The sequence below is a fragment of the Anser anser genome (genome assembly GCF_964211835.1).
Source record: "Anser anser genome assembly, chromosome: 9".
Taxonomy (NCBI): Eukaryota; Metazoa; Chordata; class Aves; order Anseriformes; family Anatidae; genus Anser; species Anser anser.
In genome coordinates this window covers 21,625,470-21,636,710 of record NC_139729.1, presented here as the reverse complement: position 1 = coordinate 21,636,710, position 11,241 = coordinate 21,625,470, and the positions used below count along the sequence as shown (strand labels likewise).

General features: G+C 42.0%; 1 protein-coding gene and 1 long non-coding RNA gene across 13 annotated transcripts in view; one reads left to right on the top strand and one right to left on the bottom strand.

Annotated features, from left to right (window-relative positions):
- Positions 1–697: 697 nt before the first annotated feature.
- LOC310904073 overlaps positions 698–11,241 on the bottom strand; it is a 31,878-nt gene continuing 21,334 nt past the window's right edge. For 6 of the 9 annotated variants that reach the window (XR_014588022.1, XR_014588023.1, XR_014588026.1 and 3 more), the window contains exons 2-4: positions 6,784–6,952; positions 2,838–3,830; positions 698–1,863 (exon numbers count right to left, since the gene is read on the bottom strand). This is a non-coding gene — a long non-coding RNA (uncharacterized lncRNA). Of the gene's footprint in view, positions 1,864–2,837; positions 3,831–6,783; positions 6,953–10,159; positions 10,300–11,241 lie in introns of those variants that run through there. The other 3 variants (XR_014588030.1, XR_014588024.1, XR_014588025.1) reach the window with 3 other exon arrangements.
- Positions 1,590–11,241, top strand: part of LOC310904070 (calcium-activated potassium channel subunit beta-2) — a 129,991-nt gene continuing 120,339 nt past the window's right edge. The window contains exons 1-2 of one of the 4 annotated variants that reach the window (XM_083848275.1): positions 1,590–1,686; positions 1,816–1,913. In XM_083848275.1, coding sequence (XP_083704401.1) covers positions 1,876–1,913 — 38 coding nt within the window. In that variant the 5' untranslated portion in view covers positions 1,590–1,686; positions 1,816–1,875. Of the gene's footprint in view, positions 1,687–1,815; positions 1,914–11,241 lie in introns of those variants that run through there. The other 3 variants (XM_083848276.1, XM_083848280.1, XM_083848282.1) reach the window with 3 other exon arrangements.

Genomic DNA, 11,241 nt, shown 5'->3' with positions numbered 1-11,241 from the left:
CCTTGTTGTGCCGGACGAAAAGGAGCAGAGAGAGAAATGATCCAGAAAGACTTTTAAAAAGGGGCCGCTCCTCCAGGCTTAGCAAAACTCTGGTTTTGTATGCAAGGACTTCAGAGATGCAGCTCAGCAGCCCGTTCCTCTGAAACCTGTGCTCACCCCTTGTACAGTGTTTAAAGAGGCCTTGCGCAGGCCTTGGCCAGACTCTGCTCTGGTGTTTGCATGAGGCCGTAAGGCATCTGTGGGGAGATGTGTCTGCTGCGCTTTGCCTTCTGGTTGAGGTTCCCTCCTGCCCAGAGAGCAGCGACCAAAGGAAACGGGTCGCTCAGGGCTGGGGACACTTCTGCCTCTCTTGGGCCTAAGGGGATTTGGGAACCAAGTGCCTTTAGGCCTCAGAATATCCCAGGCGGAGACTAGAAGACACCTTTTCCCCAGGAGTCAACGTGACAGCTTTATACCTGGCCTGTGACTAATAACTCTTAAAACACATCAACATATCACCTCAGTGTGTGGAGATGGAAAGCTGCAACAGCAAGATGGCGCCAGGAGAGTTAAAGGGGTGTGTGTGTGTGCGCGCATGTTAAAATTACCTTTACTGGGACTGGTGTGAGCCCTACTGTCCGCAGCTGTTCCTTCCCACCTCTGCTGCTGTACGCAGCACTTTCTGACTGGGCTCCAGGCAGCTTTCATTTACCCTGGTAAATGGCACGACCTTAATTTCTGTCAGTGCAGCTCCATCAGCCTCCCCAAAATAGGTCCAGATTTGTTCTGAAACAAGGGGAGAATCTGATCCTAACTTTTTAAAAACAAATGAGTTTCCTACACCCTGGGAATTTTCAAACATGACATATCCATCAGTTTTCCTTTCTGACTAACACTTGGCAAAATGGAACTGTCAAAACTTTTTAATTCACACCAAATTGTTTGTTATTTGTTCCGAGCCACATATTAAATGTCAGCGAGAAAAGTTTCCATACAGCCGTTGTGGGCACACACGCGTCGCTACTCAGTGACCTACACCAAGGAGCAGCCCTGGAGAGGCTGAAATCCTGCAGGGACGGTGTGAGGGGCCAGCGGGGCCCAGTGGCTCCTGCTGCTGCGGTAAATCCCGCTTTGCCCCCTGCAAGTCCCTCCAGTCCTGAAGTCTTTAGAGGTGAAATCATCGGCTCTCCTTCTCAAGGAAGTTCTTTTTTGGCACTAAAAGTACCTCTGAGGCAAGGACAGTGTGGCATATTTTCCCTGCCTGCCCATCAAGCTCTTAAAAAATTAAGTTATTAATCATCTAAACATTCACCTCTGCGGCACGAAGGCTCTCTGGCCAGAAAGTCCCATAGGCAGCTGTTTCAAATATCACTCTGCTTCTACTGAGGATTTTTGAATTAAAAACAAAAAACTGAAGTATGGACAAATGCACCTTGTGATAACTGCTGCCTAGCACTATGCTTATAAAGTGGTCAGCTGAGTTTCTAGTTCATATTTCACTAATTTGCTTACTTGGTCCAAAAAAGGAAGACACAAAAATAATAATAATAAAAAAAAAGCACACACACACACAAAACCACAAACAAACCAACCCCACATTCATTGTGCAGCTTATCTGAAGTCTACAAAAACAGCAAAGCATTGCTTGCAAGAAGGAAGAGAAGTTTGCAGAAAAATTGTTTTGTAGCAGATGTATCAATGGAAAAAGTTAGTAACTGGGAGTGTTCTCTCCTTCCCTGTCTCTCAGTTGCTATTAGTGCTGGTCTTTTGGGTGTAGCTTTCCTCTTGGGCTTCTGTGTTTGTTTTACGTATTGCTTTCCTCTTCCTTTTGGTCAGGAGCCTTTTTATGATCAGGCAAGATAATACTGAGCAGCGGCACCGAATCTGCAGGACAAAATGAGCCTTTGCTTTAAATATCCAAGAGACAAATGGAGGTAAGTAGAAACGACCAGATCAAGCTGTTTGGGTTGGGGAATTGCTGTCAGCTCATTATCTGGAGGTTGCTAATGACTAGTGCATTGGATTTGGTTTGTTGTGTTTCGGTTTCCCCTGCAATTTGACTGCAATGTTAAGAATTTAAAGTCTGGCTTGAAAATATACTGAAGTAGTGATTTCATTCAGGCCTTTGGTATAGATTACAGAGTTGGTTAGGATAGAAATCCTTTAAGCAGGGTTTACTAGGCCTTCATGGCAGACCTTAAGTACATTTGCCCTCTTCCTTTTTTCCCCATCTTGCAAAGCATCTCTGTATTTCTGATTCACAGTGCACACTATAGCTAATCAGAGGGTTTATCCTGCTCCTATTATCTTCTTGTATTTCATATATTATAGAGGTTGTATTTGCTCAGCTGTACTGAATCCTATTATGAAAGCAGGGTGCAGAGGGCAGTTTCTGGATGCACAATGAATCTCTGTAACTAATAAAATACAGCATATGCTCTGCTGGAAATATCAATGTGAAGCCATAATGCTAGCACAGAGCTGACAGGGTAAGTGATCCCGCTTCATAATCCTATAATGTTGATACAGTTTGGTGGTACCAGCGTAAAAGAGATACTTAGAGCTAAGCTGGACTTTGAGATAAATTGAAAATGGTGTCTTTAAAAGGAAAACCATTCAATACAGGATTTGATGACATTCAGATCTTTTACCCATAGTGTGCCATATCAGGCAGTTGGGTAGGTGAAAAGAGTCTTGGTTATTGTGTTGTACAAAAGTGGCAAAGGTTTACCAGGAGAAAGGGGTTTGTATCCAAACAAGACTACTTGTGCATCAAGATCAGGCATTAAAAAAATAAATATTCTTGATACCCCTTCTTTCTGTTTTCTAAATTATCTTTCAAGTATCTTGAAACTTACTGAGACGGAGGGTTTTTTCCATACTGTTCAACAAATACTTCTGAAAAATCACTCCTTGTCTGCAGACTGCTTCCAATGTCAAACCCCAAGTCACATTAGTTCTGCGTGCACACTTACAGTATATTTTTGGTCTCCAACTGCATTATCATGATTTTTAGAGTTAGGTTTTCAGACCCAGCTGCCAAAAAAAGAAATCAATGTTATTTACTGTGCTCTCAGATGTGCACAAAGGTAGTTCATGTGTGAAAGAGTTCCCAAAATATTTTGTAGCATCTACACGCTTCCTAGATTAGTTTATTCTCGTCACATAGACCAGACACAACACTCCTCCGTGCTGTGATGTACAAGAAAGCAGAGCTGCATTTTGTTGAGTGAAGGATATGTAACTTATGAGAGGACTTTAGCTCTGCAAAGGTCTTAGGACAAGGACAAGCCTTGAACTGGGACATCTGAATCACGTCTGGGTCAGTCACACCACCTCTGGCTGCTCTTGTTCACTTCCTGCCTGATCTCTCCCACGTAGACCCAAAAGTCCTTAAGGCAGGAACTTTGCCTTACTGGGTGTTCATACAGTGCTTCTGTGTCTTGCTGTTAGTTAGATAGCAGCATTGCACGGATGATAAATCAAATGTGCTGGCTTTATTCTTCCCTTTTCCACCGCAAAAAGTTCACTAAAGCGGATGGAAGTTTTTACACGGCAGTAGCAGACCTCAAATTATGACAGTCAATTCATCGGTTTCATGGAAACGCTGAGTTAAACTGCATTTATGTTGGCAAACCCATGCCCAGAGGGCTGAGTCACTCTGCTCGAAGCAGCAGCTATGGCTCCTTTGAACATTTGCTTTTTCAGAGTACAACCTTCTTCCTCCACCAAGGCCTCCAATATGCTTCTTGCTACAGAGGTTTGCTTTTTTTACGCTGCACTGAGACAGAGACAGAGTCAGTCACACTTCCCAGCTACAAGCCTGGTATCCAGGGAAGAGAGAGAAAGCACTGTGTCAGGAACAAACACAGAAGGAAGACAGCTGAGTTATATTTATAATCTTGAACCACTGATGCATACAGAAACAGGGATGTACAATCATTACTAACCTATACAGTTATTTTCATAGCCTGATTTTAAACTCACTTACATGAGGGATTATTTCCACTGCTGTTCCAGTTTGTTTGTTTGTTTGTTTTTTAACACAACTTGAAATGCTGCCTCCAGCCTGTGTAAAATCTGAAGGAGCAGATTCTGGCCTCACAGAAATAACCTGCTGGTTATGCATGCGGTCAGCAAAGCCACGTGAGGTCCTGAGGGCGAGGTAGGACCAGCCACCCCCTGTCTCCTGAGCTCTCAGCTGGAGCACAGACCTTGGCTTTCTGCTGTGAGCAGTTACAAGTTCCTCTGCTTCTCACATTTTGCCCAAATTATTCTAGCTGGATTTCTAAAAGAGAAAGGCAGGATCTTGCTAATTGTAGAATCCAAAGTTTAAGAAAAATAATACAGAAAGAAAAGTACACAAAACAATATCCACCTGTTATATAAAAACAAGCTGAGAGTCAGTGGGGAATAAAGAAAAAGAAATACTACAGCAGCCAACTAGGAGAAAACAAACAAACAAACAAACAAACAAACAGAAAAACAAACAGCATAACACAGGGAAATTAAAAATAAAATAGAACTACTTTGAAACCTCTAAACTGGAATACACCATTAGAGAAGAGGTGACCGGTCTCCTCAGAAATTATCAGAGTGGCATATTGAAGTCAGCAGGCAAATTTGAACATAGTATATATACATATATATATATATATTTTTTTTTATAAAAATAAAAGGAAAAACTATTCTATAAATGCCTGAAATGTCAGAAAGTAAAATACTTTCAAAAGCAAAGCATTGGGAATGGGCAAAACCAGAATTTGAATATCTTCCATTCAGTTGAATTATCTACTAATCGATGCCAAATATTTGACAGCCATTTAAAATCATTTCTCAAGCTCATTAAAAAAAAGTTGCTTTCCCATCCCCTCAATTAGAGAAAAATCATCACATCTTTTTATGCTGAGAGTTAACTGATGTATGTCATGTCATATATCACTGCCTCTGCATCTGACAGGAATCAAAGCAGAGATTTTGAAAGGCAAGTGTCTTTGAACTGCAAATTATGCTTAACAAAGGAAGTGTTTCAGTTGTTGTTTCTTAATGAAATTTCTGCTTTTACATAAAAGATTTGTCTGACACTTTATTTCCTGGATGGTATGAAGCTATGCTGAAACCAGCAGTTATCTATTTATTTCTGATTATACTGTGGTGTTTAAAGAAGTGGAAAAAAATGTCCAATTTATTGCATATCCAAAACTTCTGGTAATTTATTGAGAACTACTGGCAACATTTATCTTCCAATAGATATTTTGTTCTTGATATGTGTGCAGACATTAAAAAGTATCTGAAAGTCTGGGGTCTTAGAGTTTTAGCTCAAGTTCTCTGTGCCCAAGAATTTCTGCTCATACTTTCATCTTTCCTGATTCTTTCTCCAGGGCCTCTTTCTAAAATGGGTTTAAAATACCCAGGCAAAGGCTTTACTCAACCAGATCTACACAAAAAAGAGCAATTACCAAACAGAAGGATAAGTCATAGGGAGAAAAAAAAAATGCAACCTCTCAGAGCCTCAGATCTTGACTAGCCTCCTTCTTTGATTTTAATGCTTCTTAAGCCAGACGAGAAAGTGAAAATAAGATAGACTCTAGTGATCCTGGGTTAGGAAACAAGTAATATATATATTTGTTATTTTATATATATATATATATATACACACACACACAGTACTGGGAACAGGGAATTTTAATTAGCAAGAAAAGAGGTTTTTTTGTATATTGACCTAACACTGCTAACATTGTTTTGCTTGATATGCAAGAGCGAAGAGATACTTCTTGCTTGGTTGCTGAAACCTTAATGTGTGCAGCTAGGAAAGCAGAGCATACAGTATGTAACAGGTTGGAGGGAAATATAGAAAACCAGCATCAGATTTGTTTTGGGATGATAAGTTCCAGCAGCTTTATTCAATCACTGAAGAAACCTAGGTTGAGGGGATCCGACTATACCTTGTAAGTTAGGAAGCTTCAGGATAGGAAAATACTGGAATATGAGGCCACAAAAAGCCAAGCTGTTGTAGAGAGCTGCTAGTAAGTCAGGAATTGATGGTAAAACCTGCAGTACCTGATATGGGTAAGCAGCTTTTAGAAAGTTACTCTGTATCCCTGGAATCATGGAATTTCACAGTATTAAGCACAGCAGATCTAGAAATATATATTTTTTTAATAATACTCTGTGGTTTATATTCCATGAGCTGAAAAAGGGAATACCCATTTTGTGCGAGTTCCTCAGACTGTGTAAAACAGCATAGGTTCGAAAGGATTGATTCTCATTTTCCTTAGAACTGCTCTAAAAAAGCTTTTTACATTCAGCCTGAGTGTAAATGGCAGTATGGCCTATTAACTAGCTTACACTTGCTCTTTTCCATTACCGGTTTGTTCCCCATCTTCCTGTGAATTATGTGGATTTGGAAAAAATGCTTAAAAGATTTTATGGCTAGTACAATTCAGAAACTGCATAGATGGTAACGTCCAAGAGTCGCTTGCTCTTCATCTCTAGCTGATAAGGCATTCAGAGATGCTGCCATGCAGCAGAGCCTGGGATTAGTTCTGAATTGCTTCTTCCACGTAAGCCTCTTCATGCTGTCTTATCTCGGCCATGTACAGACATTCATTACACCCACCTTGCACTTTACACAAGAATATTTAGGGGTTCAGCTAATTTGACTGGAATTAAGATGTGGACGTTTGATGTTAGAAACCGTCAATAATGTGCTGACACAATTACTCTAGCATTGATTAGTTTGGACACCGTAAGGGTGCCAGCTTGATAGCACTTTTTCCACGTTGTGCTGCCCTCCTGCCGTACCTGCCACTGTGTCATTTCCAGTGCAGCGACGTGGCTTTTCCCAGCTACAGCCCGGCACCAAAGCTGGTAAGGGGCAGTGGCACAGCACGCAGCCAGGGCACAGGGAGGTCTCGCCAAGGTCCTGCTGCTTGCAGACTGCCCTGTTGTCACAGTTCCTGACCCACCAGGACTGGAGAAGGGAAAGAAAAGGATGATGCACCAAACACAGGATGTAATTCATCATTGTATAGCCTAAACAGCCTCAGTGTATTGATTAAAGGAAGCGGCCATGAGTGCTGCCTGGCCGAGGTTGGAAGCAAACCTTCACATCCCCTTCACAGTGCAGCCTCTCTTGGAGAATTGTAGGCTAATCACATTTGTTACAATTATGCTCTTAAAGGCAACCACATAAGTACATTAGTCCAAAAAAAATCTCATCTTGCCAAAAATTTACCCATGCAGATTACTACTAACAACCTCACAGGCAGAAATTAGCATGTGTTTCCCATTTTCCAGTGCTAAGATCTGCGTGTCTCCAAAGGATCTGCATGTTTCCTTGGAGCATTAGCAAACCACACAGATATTTCAGCAGTGAATGTTTTCTACATCAGATCAACCTCACAGAGAGAACCTATTAGCTGTTCGGCTATTAGCACATCTTTTACTCTTTACGTGCTTGTGGGTAAATCTGGAATCTCCCCTTATTGATGATTGTTGAGAACAGGTTAGAGAAACCAGAGGGAATTAGCAAAGGTAAAGCTGACTGTGCCCTAGGGCAACAGATGGACCAGGTGACTTTAAGGGGTTCCCAGGCTCCATTTTCTATGATTTCTGTAATTTGATGCTTCTGTTTCACTGACTAGACAGCTGGCCCTCTATTAGTAGACAAGTAACAGCAGCGATGCAGGGTGGTTTAGATGCAGCCAGTTTGGAGTGTTTGCTTTTGCTTTATGAGCAGTCATCCTGCTCTGGTGGGGAGCTAACAGGCTACATGCACAGCTGCTCTTTGTGTTTTCAGACATCTGAAAAGCTGAAATCTTCCCAGCAAAAGACAGGTTGTGCATGCAAACACTAGCCGTATTACAGCTTTTTGGAAAATACCCAGTTTTCCACAACAGCCTGCGATACCATTTCAGTGACATGTATTCCTCCACTGCATAGATACTGTTATTCCGACTTTAACTTTTAATTGGGGAACAGACTGCATCTGTATGTTAGGAGGCAGAAGTTCTGAAAAACAGAACAAACATTAACAGTTGTGGGCCTTACTCGCCAGATGGGCCCCCAAAACCGTGATGTCTTATGAAAGGCCAGTATTGGCGTATTCAAATATAACCCAGGTTAATTAAATTAATCTGGAATATCTGACAGTATCCTGGCCCTGTCTGTTTCTTGTCTACTTGGGTCACCAGTTTCAGGTACGTGGGTCATTTGGAAACGATGCAGCACTTGGCTGTGTGTTACTGGGAGAACTGGGAGAAGGAAGGGCCTTGCCATGCTGGAGAGGTAACAGCATTGATTCTGCTCTCACCTGCGTTGGGTGAAGTTGGTCACAGCGGCAGGCCCCACTGACTTCAGTGGGAGGGGAATGGCAACACTTGCAAACACTTAAATATGATTTGTGCAGCCTCGCAAACCACTCTTGCAAAGGGAACGCCTGCCTGCCACTGTCAGTTCTGAGAGGCACCAGCTTTGAACTGGGTAGCTCAGGAGTGCATCAACATCTTCCCATCGTAGCACAGCTTGGGTTTCTATCCATTTTACCAGACTGAACTTCATGCTACTGCCATAGTCAGCCTCAAACCCACGTATGTTAGCCAACTAAACACTTAAATATCCAAAAAGTTTAATATTTTCCAGTTCATTAACTGAATACCTAAACATTTTGGGGACAGATTTGCCACAGCTCCAGATCTAGTCCTGAAAATACAGGTCCTGCTGCATCTGCTCCAGGTGCTCTGAAGTTACCGTGTTCCTGTCCTGTTAAACATCCCAATTTCATATTTCTTTTTGCAGATTTTCTATTCTTTTTAGCAGACATACAACTGGTTTCAGTTTCCCCGAATCCTGTGTATTACACATGCATTCAACACTTTCAAGAGTTTTGCTAAGAGATTGAAAGACCTGGATTTAGAGCTGTCACAAAGCAAATAATCTGGAAAACATGCCTGTATTTGAGCAAGAAGAGCCAAGTCCTCACATAGCAAGAGGACTTTCATCTTCTTGCAGAAGTCTTTCTCCAAATTTGTAATCACAAATGTACGCACGGGGAAACTTGAGATTTATCCAAGTCATAAAATGCCTGGATTTTAATTCTTTCACTGCTAGGAAATACGTACAACTGCTTGCATTATTTCAGAGTTTTGTTGTTGCTGTTGGGTGTTTTTTTTTTTTCCCTTTTCTTTTCTAATCACTTTCTGGTCTCTTTTAAAAATACATTTCTTGAAAGGCTCCTATTTTTGTACATTAGGCGTTGTAATAAATTGAAACCGATGAATGCAATTCGGTTCAGATTCACGTGTTGAGTCATGAGTCCTTCTCGAGTACTCGTACTGGAGAGCAATAGGCAAAGCATGTCCATGTAAGGGGATTGGCAATAGCTTTGGAAATAGCTGTCCTCCTTCCCAGTCCGCACTCATGAGCCACATTTCCAACTCCCCCCCCCTTTTTTTTTTTTAATAAAAGCAAATAAAAGCTTTAGGCATCAGATACTGTCTCTGTAACAATCTCTGTATCAGTTTTATTCCATAGGATGTTAAGGGAGGCTTTGAAATTTGTTATAACCTTGGTGGCCTGAGCCTTACACCGTTAAGATTCATGGCAGTACGAGAAGATCCTTTTTTCTCTTTCATCTTTTTCAGTCAACACTAACTGAACAAAGCCAAACAAGCGGTTTGCACAGTTGTCATCCATCATATACCTACTCTTTTATTATACCCATGCAGCATGTTAAAAATCAATGCTAATATCTTGTCAGTTATTATTAAACTGTTTTTCAATGCTCTAAATCTCCAGAATGCCCGAGCTGACGAGGTGATAGGAGCCAAACCATTCCCAGCGCTGCTGGCTCAGAAGCACGCTGCCTTCCCGGGTCCTGGCGTGCCTGCCCTAGCCCCCAGCTGCCACCGTGCCCCCACCCTGCCCTCAGCTCTGCTGCTTTGCTCCTGCCCACTTTGAAGAGTTCACTTTGCTGCCTGCAGCACATGTCTGACTTGCCTTTTGCCTCCTTTTACCCAAAGTATATGCTTTCATGTAACTGCGTGAGCTGTACTGCCCCAGGGAACCAGCTAGGGACTGCTTTTTGCTGCTTTCGCTGCGTGTGTGAGCTTTGCAGTCCTATCACCAAGCCAGTTAGAGACGTGCCTGGTTTCTTCCCCAGTGTGTTAGTACGGTGTACCTTATCGTGCGTTTTGTTAAGCCAAAGGTGTGACAGGGATCTTAGGAGGCGCCAGGCACAAGCACAGATCCAGCTCCTTGTGTAACGGTGAAGCAGTGGTTGGGCAGGACAGGTTTTCAGATTTCGATGGCCTCTTGTATTTCCAGGTCCTAGCCAGGAAAATGTGTTGAAAAACCATTGGAAACAATTTATAATCTAATTCTGTGGACTTGAATAGTTCAAGTAAACATTTGAGCACGTTTGTTAAGGGAAACAAACTGCCATTCTGAGCAGCTGGAGGTTTAACCATCCCCAGAGCAAAGTCCATCAAACCTAGAGATGTGGCAAACCACCAGACAGCTGCACGTGTGTCATTTTGATGGTCACACAGGAATGCCCTCTGGGCAGGAGAGGATTTATGAACACTCTCTGAAACCCCCAATGTCTCATTTCTGAGCTTCCCATGGCAGTATATTTCTTCTTCCATTTTCACTTTGCTCTTAAAGCTTCACTCTCCATTTAAACCCTCTAAGGAAACTCCCTGCAAGATAGATGTACATTACCCTTTCAGGAGAAAGCGAACCTCTTAAAAAAAAAAAAGAAGAAATCTAATAATGTCCCTCATGTCTCTCTCTCTCTTTCTCCCATCTTCTCTAAATATTAGTTCAGAAAACAGCTTTCACTTATAGCAATTTCACTGCCATAATCCAGACAGTATGGATTATTTTTGCAGTGACAGCCTAATGCTAATTTGCAGGAGTAGAAGGCAATTTGCTATCCTAACGAATTACTTTTGTCCTTGGATGAAACTGACAGCAAAGACAGTGCCCCTGGTTAATTGGAACCACTAGATAGATATCCATAATGTTCTATATGTGAAGCCCAGTGTTGGAGACGTTATTAACATTCAATTTAACTCCTACGGAATTAGAACTAAAGCATTATACTAATTTCTAAGCGGAAACCTCCTTGGAAATAGCTTGATGCACTGTTTTGAAAGATGTCAAAAGATCACGTCTTTGTAATGACCAGGGAGATGCGGACCCAACACAACTGGCTGCACACCTGATTCTTCTCAGAGCTGTCCATCACAGATAGCTGTA